Source organism: Drosophila tropicalis, unplaced genomic scaffold, assembly GCF_018151085.1.
Source record: "Drosophila tropicalis isolate 14030-0801.00 unplaced genomic scaffold, ASM1815108v1 contig_845, whole genome shotgun sequence".
NCBI lineage: Eukaryota > Metazoa > Arthropoda > Insecta > Diptera > Drosophilidae > Drosophila > Drosophila tropicalis.
In genome coordinates, this window is record NW_027173338.1 from 3,166,583 (window position 1) to 3,186,622 (window position 20,040).

At 32.5% G+C, this 20,040-nt stretch overlaps 1 protein-coding gene across 1 annotated transcript; it reads right to left on the reverse strand.

The window, feature by feature from the left end:
• Window positions 1–528: 528 nt before the first annotated feature.
• Window positions 529–2,382, reverse strand: LOC137581296 (F-box/LRR-repeat protein 7-like). Its single transcript, XM_068295504.1, has 2 exons — window positions 2,315–2,382; window positions 529–2,262 (listed from the first exon to the last, which is right to left on the reverse strand). Exons 1-2 carry the CDS (start codon window positions 2,337–2,339, stop codon window positions 587–589), a joined length of 1,701 nt encoding a protein of 566 aa, XP_068151605.1. The 5' UTR covers window positions 2,340–2,382; the 3' UTR covers window positions 529–586.
• Window positions 2,383–20,040: the final 17,658 nt, after the last annotated feature.

A 20,040-nucleotide genomic window follows, 5' to 3' on the forward strand; every position in this document is an offset into this window, starting at 1 on the left:
AATTTTATTTTGGTGCGTTGGAAACTGTTGTTCCTTAAATATTTGAAAACTATGAGCTATACGATAGATTATTTTTATTTGGTTAATTTTGAAATCAGTTCAAATTAATATGAGACTCTGCCATTGCTTTTCTCAATTGGCCTAAAACTAAAATTAAGAAAAATTATGTTAACTTGGTGACATAGACATAAATATTTCAATTGGGAATTTATTTTTTTAAGGTAATAAGGTGATGCAATTAACTAAGGGGCAGACTTACTTAAGACTTCCAGAAGTTTATGTGCAAGTACTGAAGCCCTAGCCAAAAAGAACGGCCAAGTGAATGGATATAAACTCGTTTCATAGTATTGATTAACAATAAGTATACATACATACATATGTTCATAAGTATATACTCCAAAATCATTAGCCAATTGTATAATGTTGCTTAAAACTAATAAATTCTGACTTTAATTTCACCTAGAAGAAATTTCTAATAAAAAATAAAATGGTTCTACATCATTCCCATGAATCCATTTAAAAAAAGAATTATTATGTGTAAGTTAAGCCTTACAGGATTTGATTTTATTAAAAGTACATAAGTGAATTAAATTAGTTCACTATCCCAATAAGTTTGAGTTTTATAAATTATGTTGATAATACCCTGGGCGCCAGCGTCTAGAGATGAATTCTGGATTTTGATTTTGGTGTCATACAAATAAAGATTTATGGGCAAGATGCGCTCATGTTTTTTGAAACTTTTCGAAACATAGCGTACAATATTGTGGATTAGGTTCTCTGTAATGTTTGAGCATCTTTTAAGATGCACATCCTGCAACTTGTGGCACTGATATATCATACGCAGCATAGAATTATTGGTAATACTAAGGCAACCTCCCAGGGCAAGGCACTCAAGGTTTGTAAGACTGGCTAACGTGTCAATGTCATTATCGTCAATGTACATGCTGAAGCCCAATATGAGTGTTTTCAAACCACTCAACTTGGCGATTTGTCTGACCATCTTTTTAGATAAGCCCTCGCAGCAATAAATGACCAATTTTTCCAGTTGATCGGATTTATAAATGGCCAAATAGTCGAAGATTTTGGTATGTCTATTATCTTGGGAGATGATGCCAATATGAAAATCCTTTAGTTTAGGCAGTTTAGCTATCTGCTCACATTGGGTTTCCTCTTTGATGAATAAGCGCAACAATTCCAGTGAAAGGCATCGGTAGTTTCCTGGGAAATCAACTTTTATATTGAAAATGTGGAGCTGTGTCAAGTTGGTTAACATCTTGCACGTTGCGTGTAAATAGCTTGAATTCAGATTATAGCAATATGAAACATCCAAGTTCTGAATGGTAACGGGAAGTTTCACTAGATAATACCCCATGAAAGGATTGTGTCGAAGGTTAATTTTTTTAAGATTCTTCAAATCCTTTAAGGCTATCAGTTTGTCGTCCGTTAGATCGCAACGTATCAATGTCAGATTCTCCAATTTATTGGCAGTGGAAACTATTTGAAAAACATTCCGTGTGCTCAGCGTAACGTCCGATAGCTCCAATGTAGTCATGTTTGTGCAACCTCTTCCCATATACTTTATAATGCGTTCATTTGGTATTGAGCGTTGCAACGAAAAAGCCGTAAAATTATCAATATATGGCCCGGAGAGACGGAAAAAGTCGCGTATATTCCAAAGGGTCAGGCCTTGAAATATATCAAAATCAACTGACTTATGAAGAGCTCTTGTATTCACTTCGTATACAGTACGAAAGCGCTTGCAAGTTCGTTGGAAATGCAAACGATCGCCTAATGGAAGATAACCTATTATCTTTAAGAGGCAATCATCAGGGATCTTTAAGATGTGTGCCTCCTCCTCCTCCTCCTCCTGAGTCTCTGGATCCTCATTGATATCTGGTTGATTCCAACTATCACTGGCAAAGATACCGATTCCATGCCCAATCCCAATCCCATACGCAATTTTCAAGGCTTTGGCTGCATCGCTAGGACTACCAAACAACACGCATCCGATATTTAGATTTGCCTTGGGTACGGAATATATTCGTCCATTGTAGCATGGTAATTGCTTTGATAGCAATTCAGGCAACTCGAATCCCTGAAACTTGCCATAAATCGCCACGCTTAAGACACTTCCAATCTGACTAAAAAGTTGAATTAAATCTTCCTTCTCTAGAGTTTCTGGTATGTTGTACAAAAACAACTTTTGCACTGTCATGTGGTCTTTGGTGAAGAACAGTCCATTCTTTTCATAACAGTTTAAGTCTGAAACAAGACTCGCTAAATAAATGAAATATCAGCACTAACATCAACTTACCCTTAATGATGAAATTATCGGCCATTTTCTTAGATTATATTTTAAGTGTTACAAGCGATGCAAGTGAATTTAATCTCAAAGCTTAAATTACGCAGCAAGGGCACTTAAAAAAATTTGACAATTATAACTATTTTAGAGATGGGGGCAAACTTCGATAGTATATGTGATAAGTCGATAGAACTTGTCCGATATCGATATATCAATTTGGCTTTTATCGTAATAACGCAATAAGATTTTTTTATTGGCTACACGATGCAAATTAGTCGATATAATTATCGAAAGTTCTTATCGAGTGAAGCCTCTATCGATAAATTCGATTCGGAAGTTCGAAACATTTTAGCAAAGTTGACGTTTTTTGTGAGGAAATGCATCGTTATATGAGGCAAACATCAAAGAAGTTTGATTTGTGTTTGCGGCATGGATACAACCCGTAATTCTGACTCGATATCAATAAAACATTAAAGTGCAATCGACGTAGAATGCCCAGAATGTGGTCTCATTCAGAATTTTATGATGTTTTTACTATTTGATTAAGGTCGGGACCAGAATTACATTTATGCTGAATCTAAAGTCGGTTTCAACTCGAATTCCAGGCGATCCTGCGTCGAGTTATTCTTTTGTGTTGACTTTAAAATCCGGGAACTTTTTCAAATGATAATTTTGTTTGAAAGGGTCCAACAAACAGGGTGCCAAACGGGAATACCCCACGATTGATAAAGGTAAATCATTTTAGTACTTAAATTGGAATACAGATTTGATTAAAGATAGAAAATGTTCACTTCCTTGATTACAGGCATAGTTATAGTTGGATGTTTAGAATATACCTTTGTTTATTTTCCCTCAACTAGATTCGGCTATTAAAATGTATTTGAAAATATGATAATAAACTTCTACAAATTTATAACCCTGACAGACACTAAAAGCATTCAAATTAGTTTACGAAGAGAAAGAAAAGAAGTAGAAGAAAAAACACCCAAAAACCAGCAACACCAGCATAAAAGTGAAAATGGAAATGGCATAGATGAACAACAGGAAGGCGGCAGGGGAAGGAAAAGCAATCCAATCAGAGAGCAAGTCCAAATAAATGTGCAAGTGAAAGCGAATTTCGCTGAGCCCTATCGAGCCTATCGAGGAAGCAGGAATCCTGGCGCCTACAGAAGGCTCATAAAAATGCTGCCAACAACATTCACCCATATACTAGATGTAGTTGGTTAGTTGACTTCGTTGTGTTCTCCTTTTTATATTCTAGATTTAGATTTTCATGTTTGTTGTTGCTGTGGTTCATGCGTTTGTTTTTAATCTTTTCGGCTTGTTTTTGCCCAGTTTCGGAACAAAACGAATTTTAGCCAGACAATGTTATTGCATTATGGCGACGCTGGCGAATTTTTTTGTCTCTCTTTCCCCCTAGAGCCTGTATTTTCATCTTGGCCCTTTGGCTCTTGTTTTTGGCATTTAATGGTTAACTTGGAAATGTTTTTTTTTTTTTCTTCGACGCTTCTTGGTATGTTGTGCAGTGTTTTGGCTTCTACTGCTGTTGGCTGCTTTCATTTTGGTGTTTTGCTGTTGCTGTTTGTGACATTTGTAAGATATTTCTCTGACGCCAGTTGGCCATTAAATTGATAAGCAGAAAATATGTACAATGTCTGTGTCTGTGTGTGTGTGCCAGAGGAAAATGCATGAGAGAGTGTGGCCTAAAAATTGAAGCAAAACTGCGATAGATGGCGGCCAAGCAGGCATTTGATGATGCCAAAGTCATGATAGAGACACTTTGTTGTTTGCCTCGCCAATAAGCAGAGGTTTGAGACAATGAGAAACTGAGGAAAGGCGAAAGTTGGTTACACTTGCCAGGAGAAGAAAATTATTGAGGAATTAAGCAATTTATACGTTTTCATTTTAAGACAATTTACATTTTATGCTTATTTATAGAACTAAAATCAACAACAATCAAATAGTCTTTGTAATGTTAAGTACTTATTGTTCCATTAGTAACAAATTGATAAAAACTTTAAATCAATAACTTAAATAATATGTAGTTATTATTATTATAATCTTATCTTTCTTATATAAAATGAAATATAATTTAAATCTTAACAATGATAGAAAATGAATTAGTTACAAGTAAATAAAACTTTAAGTAATTTGACTTTACATTCTACTAAAAGCCAATTTTGTAATATTCCTTTAAAAATTTTAAAAAATTAAAAAAAAAAACAAGCATTAACTGTTATATACACATACATATGAGTATATGTACATATATCAAAACTATATTGAAGTCCAGATCTTATTTCAAGCCAACAAAGCTGTACTTTCCTTTCAACAGAGGAATTTCCTTTAGAAGAAAGAATCAAATTAAATAAGTACAGAAGAATTTGGTTATAACGATTCTACTTATAATGTCCGTCCGGTTATAGCGACTGAAGTTCGATTGTTCGAAGACTGATTGTTTGGTCTTAATACAAACTTATTTGAAAAGGCCTCCGGTTGGAACGTCTTCCGGATATAACGAAGAAAATCGTCGGTCCCTTTAGCGTCTTTATAACCGGATTCTACTGTATATACGTATACTGCCAACCCATTCTTCCTTATAGCCAACGATTAGCTTTGGGTACCTACTAATTAGTTTATTTTTAATAAACTTAATACAAAAATTCGTTATATTTATGTATAAAGCTTTTTCGTTATTTGGAGATTTCACTTTTTATTTTGTTTTAAATAGTTCTTTTAAGTAATTACAAGAGGTTTACAATCATGTACATTAGAATATTAATAATATAAAATGAAATATAGAAAATTAAAATAACATTTAAGATAGAAGTAATGACAAAATGTTTTGCTGCAATCAAAGTCTAATAAAATTCAAACATTTTTGAATATCAAATAATTTTTATTGATAGTCTCTAATAATACTTAAGATATACATAGAATTCATTTCTTAATATGTTCGATGAATATTGTTAAAATATTTTAAAAATAAATCACCTTTTCCATGAGTTGTTCTTAAGAGAACTATATTTTTCGTTAACTTATATAAATTAATATTAATACTCAGATTCTTTTAACAATAATTGTAAAGTTTAAAAATACTAATTACTTCTAATTCAGCTGAATGAATAGCTAGTAATTTCTCAGTTAAATAATTTCGAAAAGAATGAATTCACTTTTTGGCCTTTTTGCTGAATTGAATACATTAAAAGTGGTTAAATAGGGTTTAAATGTTGTACTAAAATATTTATATAATAATTTTTCTTCAACTCTTCTACTCTACTGATATTTTCCCCCTTTCTGTTAGAGTATTTCATCGCCTAGATACATATATTTGTATTATTGTTTTTCTGCTATCATTATTTTCCTTATTGACATTTGTTTTTGAGGGAAATTTGTTTTATTGTTGTTGTTGTTGTCATTGGCATTATTAACGCGACAATTTGTTAACGAATTTGTTGGCCAAAAAGAAAAAGTACTTATCATATTGCCAATATCCAAAAACATTTTGCCCAGTCTCCATTAAGAAAAAAAAAACACTCCGCCCCTTTTACTACAAAGTCAAAGTCATAGACCCAGTTTCACTTGCTCGATTTATGTTGTTTGTCTGTTTTGGCCAACATTTCCTACAATTTTTGTCCTTTGGCTTTTCACTTCCTTTCGCTTTTGCCGAAAAAAGCGGTCAATGAAAATGTGTGCCACATGTTAATGTCTTTCTTTGGTCCTTTTACCATTGTCGCCCGGTGTCCCTTTGCTTCAACTGTCATTACAACTTTTGTATTTGACAGCGTCGCTTTATGGGCTGTCAGTGGGGCTTGATTCTTATATCATATATATATATGTATATACCTACAACAGAGATTCGTATATACTTATATATAAATATTTTTTGACATTTATTGGCAAGTTGCCGTTTGAAGTACTCAAAAAAATTGGAAATTGAAAGACAGACAACATATTTGTGATTGTTTAAGAAAGAGGGAAGCCAAAAGGGAGGGGTAGATGCTTCAAAAAAGGTAAAGAATAAGTAAGTTATAACATTTGGCCCTTGAAAGAAAAATAAAGTTGTACTATGATGTAATTTTCTTTGTATTTGAAAGTACTTACATACTATTTACTTAAAGTTGGCTCTAAAAGGAGAAAAAAAGTATGCATTTAGGTATTAATAGTAAGGATAAGTTTAACATAAACCCATGTTACATGTACGTATATGAGCATTAACCTACAGGGTGACATTTTCCAATTTAAGATTTCTTGTTATGAAATATAATTCAGTTGAGAAGAACTTAATTTAATAACACTTGTTTTCCTTCTCATCTCTTTCTGTTATTTATTGTTATTTTCAGTTTATTACAAAAGCTTTCGATAGTTTTCCACCTCTCATCAATTAGTTTTAATCAGAGATGAATCTAAAAGAAATTGTAAAGGGCGTGCTAAAATAAAATTGAAATAGTTGTTATAAAGTACAACAGAATCGATACAGGATCCATGAAAGTGACCATAACCGTCCCTGGATCCCTCCCTGGCTTTACGTTAAGAAAATTCTTAAATGCAATCGATGTTGTTCCACCTCTAATCAGTTTTTAATCCAAAATAGAGATAATTTAATCGAATATAATAGAAATGATTTCTTGTACAATTACTCACTTGAGTAACGATTATTTATTTAAACTAAAAATTTAAGGATAAGGAACTTTTAAAATCAAATATTTTTGGACTTTTCCTGAAGCCTTTTAACAAAGTAATATTCAAATGCCCAACCTTTAGTGGCTTTGAAAACTTCCCAACAATTGCGAGGTCATTTTACTCCATTAATATTGTAAATGAAAACGCAATTTTGCAATAAAAAACCATTGAAATGCGCCAAGCCCTCGAAGAAAATGGGAAAAAAACGCAGCAAATTTGTGTAATTAAATTACTTAATTTTTGGTAATGAATATTTTGTTATTTGGCCATTTCTTTTCTGCACATTAACGCACAGGAGGAGGGCCTAGAAAAGGAAAAAAAAAAAACAAAAATAGAAAGCCAACAAGAAAAGGATGGTAAAAAAATTTCCATTAAAATGCAATAAAAGGGGGAAAACAACTAGAAAAGTAACTTCTACTACTACATACACACCATGTATGTATCCATGATGAAATTTATGTGAAAATAATAAAATTAAAAGCCAAAACAAAAAAAAAAAAATAGGAAAAACAATTCGTACAGCATGGAAATTTGTCGTCTAGGCGTGGCTCACATGGCGTATACGTGTGTGTCCTGATTTCGAATGCCTTTTGTCCATTAACTAATAATACAGAAGGCTGTGTATGATGTTGTTCCCCTTTGGTCTGCAGTGCTGCTACACATACATACATACATATATGACTTTGTTGTTGTTGAGTGACCTGCGTGCTTTGATATTACGCATACGACGGGTTGTCCTTTGCTGGCTTTTTAACTGGGCGCAGCAACAAACAACCAAACAAACCAAACACCCATACGAACATGCACAAGAAACCTTTCCTCAAACTATTCTCATACATATATGAATTTGTAAATTATGTGATTTTTCTTCCTTTTTTACTCTTTCTTTTTATTTTTTTTTTTGTGTTTTGTTATTTTATTATGGGTTGTACAGTTTGGGACAGGAAATTTTTTGGGGGCCTAATAATGAAATTAAATTATACACATGTATGAGTGTGTGTGTGTTTGTGTGTGTGAGTAGCGTAAAGGGGTAGTAAAAGTAGTCCCAAGTTTTGCTTAAAGCACCAGTTTATTGGCCAGTGTAAAAAAGTAACAACAACATGTTTAATTCTATGATTTAAGTAGTTATGATTAAGTGAATGTTTATTTGCCACAAATTGAAATGATTGGTTATGGATCGATCAATGGCCCATCCTCTGTGGAAAGTTACTTTACTTCTGATAGTAGTCAAATATCAACGATATTATCTAGATCTTCCACTAAGATATGTGAAGAGTTAGATATCAGTGGATTGAACCAAAAACTATTGACTATGAAGGGAAAGCTAACTTCTATTCATTTCATCTTTCAGATCTATAGAGATGTTTTTGTTATTAATTATTTATTATTTTTAACAACTTTAACAATTTAAGCAGAGCATTTTCCATATTTCAAGATTTCTGTTTAAGTCATTCATGATTTCTGCTTAATACAGCAGTTAAAAAACAATTGTCCATTAAGTACAAAATATTTTAAAAAACTGTTGCACATTAATGGAAAATTTTAAAATCTATTTCATATTATTCCTTACTTTTTAATAAATTTTTAAGAGCTTTGCTTTTTTCGACTTCTTTAATAATGTTCTCAGATTGCATATCAATAAACCCCCATAGACAACAATATATGACTCAAAAATATATTAATGAAATAAGACAATTTGTTGATTAATTTTTAACTCTTTCTCTCAGATATTAATAATAAAATGTGAAACGTTAAGATCATTAATTGAAAAATAAGAGTAATACATACTTGATAAGACTCTCACTTGATTCCCTGTTAATGTAATTTTAAAACCAACTGCCTAACTAAAGGTCATAAAAACTGTAATAAACTAAAATTGTTCTAAATATGATTGAAATATGTCTAAATTTGCTACTTAAAAAGTCAAACAACAGCCGAAAATTATTAGAAACTATAGGATTTCCTTTTGGAACCTTATTTACTTGGCAGGATTCTAATTACTCTTTGCCTGAATCTTTGATACTAAATTTTGTAATTAAAATTGCAATAGAATGTTTATACATTTGTAACAGATATAGCATGTTAGCTACTTTATTATAAAGGGTGTTTTTTTAAGCGTTTGGTTTTTCACGTTGGCAACACTGACATACCGCATGATGTTCATGACAGCTGTGAAAGTGAAAAATGCTCAGTTTAGTTTGCCATTTCATCATGGAAAGACTTACGCCCGAACAACGTTTACAAATCATTGAAATTTATTATCAAAATTCGTGTTCTGTGAAAAGTTTCGCAAATTACGTCCATATTATGGTCGACACAACCGACCAACCGAGCAAGCCATAAAGGCAAATGTGGACTAATTTCGCACACAATTTACTTTATTGGACATTCAACCATCGATGGATTATTTTTTGTGGGGATATGTAAAGTCATTGGTTTACCAGGACAAACCAGCGTCAATTGGTGCATTGGAAGACAATATCAGTCGTGTTATTGGCGAAATTCCCTTAGACATGCTGGAAAAAGTGGTGCAAAATTGGACCTTCCGTGTTGATCACTTGAAACGCAGTCGCGGCCAACATTTACATGAAGTCATTTTTAAAAAGTAATTGGCAGAGATTGTTTTATCATCTCAAATAAAAATTTAACAGTAATATTCAAATTTTGTGTGTTTCATTTCAATTTTAAAAACCAAACGCCTAAAAAAACACCCTTTATGAAATGCTTTTCAAAGTTGAGTTTTAATATTTTTGTATTTAAAAACTAAACAAAGTGCATGTATTAATTGAATAAAAGAATTTCCCTTTCATTTTTGGTGTTGCACAGTGTTATAAACAAAACTATAGAGGCAACAAATCTCAATTATCTAGATTAATTTTTCATCGCAGCTTTTCGAATATTTAAATGTCATTATGTGGCGAGTTATTTCGTTTTGTGAATATCAAACAGTTGACCTAATGTAGTTCCAGTTCCACTTGTTTGATTTATGATTACCATAGTTTTTACGCACATTTTCCACATTCCCGTCAAAGCTATTTTCCAACCTTCCACCCACCATTTCCCCCACTCACCCTTGTGCTTTTAATATTATATGGTCAAATGCAAATTATAATAATTATGTTTCTTTTTATTATACCCTTGCAAAAAGGGTATATTAATTTTGGTCAGAAGTGTGCAACGCATAGAACGAAGCATCTCCGACCATACAAAGTATATATATTCTTGATCAGCACGACGAGACGAGTTCAACTAGCCATGTCCGTCCGTCCGTCCGTCCGTCCGTCCGTCCGTCCGTCCGTCCGTCCGTCCGTCCGTCCGTCTGGATCAACGCAAACTCCTCCTAGACCGTAAGAGCTACAGAGCTGAAATTTTGCACGTAGGCTTGTATATACTGCAGGCGTTGTATATCTCGGATTCAGCCGGATCGGACCACTATATCATATAGCTCCCATACAAACCCCAAAGTCACGAACAGTGACTTTTCTCAATAACTTCGTTATTTTCTATGCTATTATCGTGAAACTTAATATTAGAGAGTTTACTACGCCTATAAGCGACTATGCCAAATTTGATCAAGATCGGGTGACTATATCGTATAGCTCCCATACAAACGGATAAGTCACAAACAGTGACTTTCTCAATAACTTCGTTATTTTCTGAGCTATTGTCGTGAAACTTAATATTAGAGAGTTTACTACGCCTATAAGCGACTATGCCAAATTTGATCAAGATCGGGTGACTATATAATATAGCTCCCATACAAACGAGCAAGTCACGAACAGTGACTTTCTCAATACCTTCGTTATTTTCTGAGCTATTGTCGTGAAACTTAATATTAGAGAGTTTACTACGCCTATAAGCGACTATGCCAAATTTGATCAAGATCAGGTGACTATATCATATAGCTCCCATAGGAACGATTGGTCGAAAACAGTGACTTTTGTAAATAACTTCGTTACTTTTAACGCGATTGCTTTTAAATTAAACATTTCTTAATTTAATATATATGTTAATGACTGTGCCGAATTTGATAAAGATCGGGTGACTATATCATATAGCTCCCATAGGAACGATCGGTGGAAAACAGTGACTTTGATCAATATCTTCGTTATTTCCTATGATTGTAGGCCTTTCTTTCTCAAGCTTAAGCCTTTTTAGATAAAACGTTCTTCCACATTGATGGCTAATAGGTAAGGATAGAGTTACCAAAAAAGTTGCAAGGGTATACAAACTTTGACGCGGTCGAAGTTAGCCCCGGCCCTCTGGTTTTCTTCTCTTATAACATTGCGTGCCTTTTTTTGTGGTTTTGCCTGCCTGATGAAAGGTGAGTGCACCGCACACACACACACACACACACAGACACACACCCATTGTGATTTATGGTAATATTTCATTTGAGTGGTTTTTCGGTCTTTGATTAATTGCTTTACAGAATTGTTAGTGCAGAAAGAGAAAGAAATAGTTAAAAGAAAATGTCTTTTAGCGACTTCATCTTGTAAGTGAAGTTGAGTAAACTCAACTCCAAAAACAAGCCACATTTCCGGCACTTATTACATCAACTAAGAATCACAAAAAGACCAAGCACACACAATTTCAAGCAGAATGACCTACCATACCACATAATCTTTTCGATGTTAGAGACAAGCATCAAGATCATTAATTAAAATGTTGCTGGACCAGTTCGTTCTATGTTTGTGTGTGTGTGTGTGTTTGTGTGTGTCTCTATTTTTTAAGCAAAAATTACAACGGGCAGAAGCTTTAGGAGCAGCAGCTCGCTGTGTTTCATATGATACCCATTCCTTTATGGCCACAAGGGATTATTCAGATCGACAATCGATGTATTAGATATTAAGATGCATATATGAAAATATTAAAAATATATATACACACATATGAATTAATGTTTTTTGAAAATCTTTTATGATTTTGATGTTCTCTAAGCTCATAAGATAGATTAAAGGTATTTTAAGAGCCTGATATCCACTATATCTGTCCACCTTAAGTTGTTAAACTTTTTTATTCAAATTGTAATTTAAATTTTTATATTGAGTATAGAAATTTTTACATACCACGATACCAAATATCTACATATATTCGAAAATACTGTACTAAATCAGAACTACATACATTTTTTATTAAATATATTACACAAGCCTATAGAGAGTCTCCTTTTATAGTAGGTTTTAGCTCAACCCGAATCAATCATGATTATAATGTTTAGATTACCTCTGGTTAAGGATATACTAAAGTTTGACTACACTTTTTAGCTCTACAATATTCAGAATGTAAGAAAACCCCATCTATTAGGAAAAAAATTGAAAATTTATATTATATTCAGTTGAAATAACTTATGGGAGTTTGGGGAATCTTAAGCTTAGACAACTTTTTGAGGCAGAAACTAAAAAAGAATGATCTGATTTATCTGATATATCTTGAAACCTAATGAATAACACCTTTAAGGAATATTCTTGAATCAGTCCGAACAGATAATGGAAACCGATTCTATACCCGAGTCCGCTTATAAACTGAAGGACGGCTTTGGGGGATTCAATTTAGGGAGGGGGTTTCCGTATTTAAATTAAATTTTTGTAATACATTTTGATTTGAATTTGTTAAAAAAAAAAGGTTAAAAAAAACAAAGGAACTTTTTCGTTTAATTGCATTAAATACAATGACTAAATATTTAAAAAAATTTTCATCTTCAACTAATTAAATTTTTTAAGAAAATATATAAAATTTAACGTTTGGTTGGAAAGCCAGATGGGCAGCTCACCTGCTCCTATCTTGCTGGACCCTAGGCCCAATGGTGGTATTATCGCCTTAAGTCCGTGCCTGTAAGCTTGAATACATTAAAATTAAGTATACGCATTTTCTTTTTTAGTTATTACAGATGTTGCTAATCTAAGTCTGTCTCTTTCCCTCCATTGCCAAGGATAATTGAGTGATTGAAACTGCATTCAACAAAAGCATCTTAACTAACGAGTATATCAAAGTCGTTCAGATTTATGTTTAACATGTTTTGAGTTCTTTTAATCAGTTAAAGAACAGAGGAGCAACATACATACATACATACATATTGAGTGTGTGTGTGTGTGCGTGGCCTCTAGCATACAAAATTAAAGTGCGTCGCGTCGCTTCGCTTCGCCTCTGCCAACTAACTCTCTCTCTCTCTCTCTCACTCGCTCTCAAAGACTTTTTGTTTGCTTTTTTATGCGCACGCATTTCATGCTTCGCTTTTGCTCTGCGCTTTTGGCTGACATTCGGTTCGCTTGCGATGAGGTAATCATCAAAATGTGCGTAAGTATGCGTGAGCGCCAAAAACAACACACACACACACAAATACACACAATTTTTGTTGCACGCGCTAGTACCCCTAGGCCCCCACCTCTACCCCTCTTCCTCACGCATACATACATACGTCTTTTTTTTTTTTTTCATTTTGGAGGTTCTTTTTGTAGCTAGATTATGGCCCTTTGACATCCCATAAATTTCGTAGTCCACGCGGTTCTCGACTCTAAGATTAACACCAGCAGCAGCAGCAGCAGCAACAACAACAACAACAATAATCATCATGTATATGATGAAACTTGTTTGGCACACTACTCATGTATGTGCGTGTGTGTGTGTGTGCTCTTTAGAAATTGTTGTTGGCTTTTGCATTTTGTGAAAAATTCTATTGAACACATAATTGTAACTAAAGCTTTTGCTTATAATCTCTAAAGTATTTAGTCTATTTGTTAAATTAGTTTAAATACCAATAACAATAATAGCAGAGATTTGTTGCTGGCTTGTAGTAAACCGTTGGAAGATGTTTGGCTATTAAAAACAAAAAAAAACTTGTTTAAACTGTGACAAACAAATTGGTAACAAATTTAGTTAATAAATGATTATATTAAAGATATAAAGACTCAATCCCCTGATTGGCTAACATAGAAGAGTTTAAAATCAATCAGAAAGTTTCATTGACTTTCATTTTCGTCTTAGTGTGCTAATCACTAAACTTAAGAAATTGATAAGTGCATTGACATTCTATAATTTCTATGATTCGGTGGACATTTGGAATTCTATTACTAAAATTTTCTAACCCAACACTAAATCAGTTTGTCACTTGAAGTCACTTGGCGTGAATATATTTGGAATAAATGAACCGCCTGGACAAATCTTTAAAAACACAAAAAATGCGCAAGGATTTTTACTTACCACTTACAAAAAGGATTTTTTATACATTTTGGAGGTAATTAACATCAAAAGAATTCAAATTTTAGAGTATTTTTTAATAATAAGCATAAAAGGAATTCAAATTTTAGAGTATTTATTAGTAATTAGCATACAAGGAATTGAAATTTGAGAGTTTTTCTTAGTAATTGAAGTCATTTGGCGTGAATATATTTGGAATAAATGAATCGCCTGGACAAATCTTTAAAAACACAAAAAGTGCGCAAGGATTTTTACTTACTTACATTTTGGAGGTAATTAACATCAAATGAATTCGAATTTTAGAGTATTTATTAGTAATTAGCATACAAGGAATTCAAATTTTAGAGTATTTTTCAGTAATTAGCATACAAGGAATTGAAATTTGAGAGTTTTTCTTAGTAATTGAAGTCACTTGGCGTGAATATATTTGGAATAAATGAATCGCCTGGACAAATCTTTAAAAACACAAAAAGTGCGCAAGGATTTTTACTTACTTACATTTTGGAGGTAATTAACATCAAATGAATTCGAATTTTAGAGTATTTATTAGTAATTAGCATACAAGGAATTCAAATTTTAGAGTATTTTTCAGTAATTAGCATACAAGGAATTGAAATTTGAGAGTTTTTCTTAGTAATTGAAGTCACTTGGCGTGAATATATTTGGAATAAATGAATCGCCTGGACAAATCTTTAAAAACACAAAAAGGATTTTTACTTATGTACTTACATTTTGGAGGTAATTAACATCAAAAGAATTCAAATTTTAGAGTATTTATTAGTAATTAGGAATTCAAATTTTAGAGTATTTTTCAGTAATTAGCATACAAGGAATTCAAATTTGAGAGTTTTTTTTAGTAATTAGCATAAAAGGAATTCAAATTTGACAGTATTTTTTAGTAATTACCATACAAGGAATTCAAATTTTATAGTATTTTTAAGTAATTACTATACAAAGAATTGAAATTTGTCGTCAAATAAATTCTATTTATTTTAACTAGTCTAAACAACGTTTTGAAGGTTTGTCCGACGTAATTTTTATGTTGTAAGCGATTCAAATTATTGTTTCTTAAGATTATAAATTATTTATATTGAAATATTTTGCACTAATTGTAATAAATAAACTAAATTTGAGATATTTTTAAGCTCCAAGTAGATCAAAAAGAATTAAAAGTAAGTTTAAGATGGTATTTTAAAGAATCAAACTAACTTAAAATTCGATAATCATTTTGATTTAAATATAATTAAATAAAATGCAGAATTTAAAAAAAAAAACATTGCTTGAATGAAATAAAATTTTAAATTTCTGTTTAAAAAATATATTACAATAACACCTAAACTCAAAAGTGCAACAAAATGAATTTATCTCAATTCTCATAAACTTTAAGATTTTCTCTTCTTTCTCTCTCACAAGAGAAGACAAAGATACATATTTTTAGCATTGATCGCATCGCCATTTTCGCGCAAAAGTTGCCATTTTGAAAGATTTGCGAATCTACTCTCTCTCTCTCTCTCTCTCCCACTCTGCGTTTCTTTCTTCTGCTGCTCTCACAGACACACACACCGCCAAACACAAATGCAAGTGTGTTTGTGTGTGGGAAGATAAAAGCAGAAGAATGAATAAGCTTCTGAATTGCATTGTGCTTATATAGCCATCTCACTTGCACGTTTATAATTGCAATGTTTTTATGATCTCGAAACGAAAGCAACAAAATGAAAGCCAAAGAAGAAAAACCAATTAGCTTTTAGGCAAAAAGAATTGACAGACTTGTTATAGAAATGGTGCAAAATTTTTTTGACCAAAATGATTGATTGATTTCTTCTTCTTTTGCCGCCCACAAAAGAAAAAAGGGCTTGAAGGTTTTGCGCCCCTCAAACAAGAAAAGATGCGCAAAAATCCAACATGAATTAAAGCTACAGTGACTCATAAAAAAGTCTATACAGCAAATATTCTAAAATATTTCAAAGTCCTTAAGAAAATTTATAACAAGGGCAGCTACTTAAATGCTTTAACAAGTTGACTTAAGTAATAAAACATTTATAATTAAAAATTTTTCTTTTTAAACTAAAAATTTATATGAGAAATTTTCCTTAAATAGATCTGATATAGATTGTATTAAACATCTAATGTACGAAATATTATGCCACCCATCGGACAAATATAGTTCTTAAGGCTTTAACTTTGGTAAGTCATTAATTTGCAATTAGTTCGAGGCCTAAGTAATGGCAGGCGTGGGAAAAGCAAAAAAAAAAAACTTCTCTTCTACTTGGCTAATTGATATTCTCTCTCATAAGCATAAATTTATGTATGAATTTCTTTCTTCTTTGTACTTGCTTTTACAATTGCCAAAAACCAACCACCAATCATCCTACCAAAAATCCGCACCACCGCACTTGGCCCACTCAAAATCTTCCACTCAATTGAATTCTTCCGGTTGCAGGAAAAGCAAAAAAAAAAGAGAAAAAACTGTGCGTCAGCCCATTTACAATTCCATGCATAATAAACAAATAAAGAAAATTGTTGAAAATGCTTTGCTTTTTGTTTTTCTTCACTTTTTGCATAAAATAAATATAAATATAAACCAATCTGAATGAAACACAACAACAACAAAAACAACAAAATTGTTGACATTTTGTGGTTGGATAGATTTTGGGCAAATACTTTTTATGGTGCTTAGTGGTTTTGTTTTTATATTCTTGTTGTTAATTTAATTTATGTTTAATTTGTTTGAAGCTTTTAACAACTAATGACAATGTGATAATGGGCAATAACTACGAACTAAACCTAAGATATTTTAAGAGGTTGACCTAGGGTTAACATATCAATCCAATATTGAATGGTGCATAGATCACTATATATCTACATTAGATTGGTTTTTTTTTGCCCTGCTATTCTCTATCTCTTTCTTTTCATGCGTATACCCCTTCCGAAGGCCACTGCTTAGATTGGCCATATTAATTTGCGATAAAAACTATCTAATTTTTATCCGATTTTATTGAAATGAATGTCATTCGACGGGAAATTCAATTCACTTTCTTTCGTAGTTCAAGGATAAAAGTACTTTAGTAAGAATTAGTGTCGTAAAATGGATTCGCCCAAAGGACCAAAAATTTCCATACAAAATTCAGATTTTCAATTGACTCCAAATCGAAAGTTGGGGCTAAATCAAAAATTTGTGGTATGCAGTTAATCTTTAGTTTTGCTAGATCTACAATTTCTTCAAAGATTTCAAACGTCTATCCTCAATATTTAAGATTTTGGAAAAAACGTCTTAAATATGTATATGCCCCCCCAAAAAAATGGACTTTTCTTTGTTCAAATGCACCTGTAAAGAAAACGGATTAAACTATCAATACCATTCTTACAGTCCATTATCTTAAAAAAATAAACAACATTTTAAAGAAAAAAAAATTATTCGATTAAGTTATTTAGGAGCCGAGAAAATCAGAACTAACAAAAAAAAAAAAAAAAAAACGTCCTAAATTCATATCCGCCACTGTATATATCTCTATATATCTACAGAAATAAACAATAAAAGATTGATAAACAATATTATACTGACTACATACCAAAATTTTATTATTTATATTCAAACAAAATTAGTGTGTTTCCTTACCAAAAGTCTTATTTCATTTATAATTTGAGGTCAAATATATTAAAAATGCCGATGTTGTCCTGTTCAAATTTATTTATTTATAGTCTGAATTGAACCGAAATTGCAAATTACGGACAATTCTTAAGTCTAGCTATAGCTACTAGGCCTTAAGCTAAAAAATTATGCTAACTAGTTAGAAATATATTTGCAGGATTACAATGTTTAAAATGTGTTATTGAAAATTGATATTTTGATAACTTTGATCCAGATGATTATATAAGATGGGAAAGGTTTGCTTCTTGGAGGTATTGTTTAATGGAAAGGACGTTGGAGTTGTTAAGGGAATCGAGGGGATTAGAGGAGAGGTATTTCTTTTTTATTGTATTGTATTTGATACAATCTAAGATTATGTGGAGGACTGTGTTATGTCTGTTGCACTGGGCACACTGTGGTGGAAGTTGTCTCTTAAAGAGAAACTCATGGGTGAGGCGGGTCCAAACCGGATATACTTTCATATTTTGAATCAAATATTTAGCTAGAACAGCTCCACATCTTCGCGGAATGGAGTCAATTATGTCCTGGCAACGCTCCCTTGCCAAAGTTGTGTTTACTTCACGTTTTCGCCTTGGCCACACTTCGTTTGATGTAAATACAAGATGATCTCTTGGCACAAGATTCACACCAAAATTTGAATGCTTTGAAACCTTTGATTATATTAAAATCTGATGAAGATTGGATAGGTTTAAAATAGAGAAATGCGTGAATGATGGAAAAATTTAACAATATTCAAAATGATATGAATGAATTGAATGACTATGAACATCAATGGAATGAGTGTTCTGACGTAAAAGTCAATTGGCCAAAATTCAAACGAATCAAAACGAATTGAAGGACTTAGAATGCCAGCCAATGAGTTGCTATGATTCGAATGCATTCAAATTCAATTCCAATTCTAATTTTAGTATTATGCTCATTTCATTTCCTTCTTTTTCCTCAAGATTTGTGAAATACAAAACAGCGCACTAAAATTTTGGGCTTATTGAAGTAAGAAAACTTGGCTATTTCCTTACATCAGATATACAAATAAACCACAAGTTAAATTGCAACTAAAATAGTCATCTATAAAGTCTATGCAACAGTTTGCACTTTGAAATTTCTAATAAATAGTTTTATTTATCCAACTTTCCTCGAGATTATCAACGTGGAGCACTTTTAAGTTATTTTATAATTTGTTGCTCTAAACATCATAAATATTTGATTAACAATTATTTTAAAGTTTGTTTTTATTGAAATTTCCTCACTTGAATGCCTTTTGGGCAATGCCTAACAGCAGGTCTAGCAAATTACATAATTGCTTAATAGAGAGAGAGAGAGAGAGGGAGAGAGGGGGAGAGAGACCTAAACGCCAGCCGAGCAGAGGCAACGCCACAATGTCGATTGATAGATTGCATTCTGAGTGTTGCCACACAATGTGGCAGCAACTCACAAAAACGCACACAGCGTGAGTAGTGAACGCCCCCGAGGCCAAATGAACTGAAGATCAAAGGCAACAGCAACAACAACAACAACAACATGTATTCTACATAGTACAACAACTGCGTCAGCAATAGAAGAGACTATTGCAACATCGACCCAAAACATCTCACACAGCATTGGGAGCTGTATGTATGCAGTGACCCAGTTTTGGACTCACCGCAGCAACAAGCAGAAGAACCACAGCAATCGAAATTTAAGAATTGCATGGGGAGTTAGCTAGAGAGGCAAAGAGAATGAGAATAGAGAGAGAGAGCACGAAGAAGAAGACAAGATGTGACACCCTCCCACAAATAACCACCCGTCCATTCATTCATCTATCCACCACTATGGAAACAGATTCACCACCAGCAAAACGCTGATAATGTTTTCTATTTGAATGAATAAACTACAGTTGACATCAGCTAAAGTGCACCAAAGTATCATTGCAACCAGTGCCGGATTAGCCATATAGCAGGATTAGCAATTGCAAAGGGATACTCGCCTTGAGGGGCCCGACTTATCAGGGCGCTAAAAAAGATGACTCAATGTTCATTTATTTATCATATTTAATTTGAAAATTTCTAAAAATTTGTTTTAAATTGTTCTGTAACCTTATAATATTTTATTTTAATGCTTAAATTTTGAATTGGAATGCAATAATTAAGTTATCTTTGAACATTAAAGTATTCCAATAAACTTTAATTTCAAGAAGCTCTAGATTAATCAATTTGTATTTTTAATATAGAAT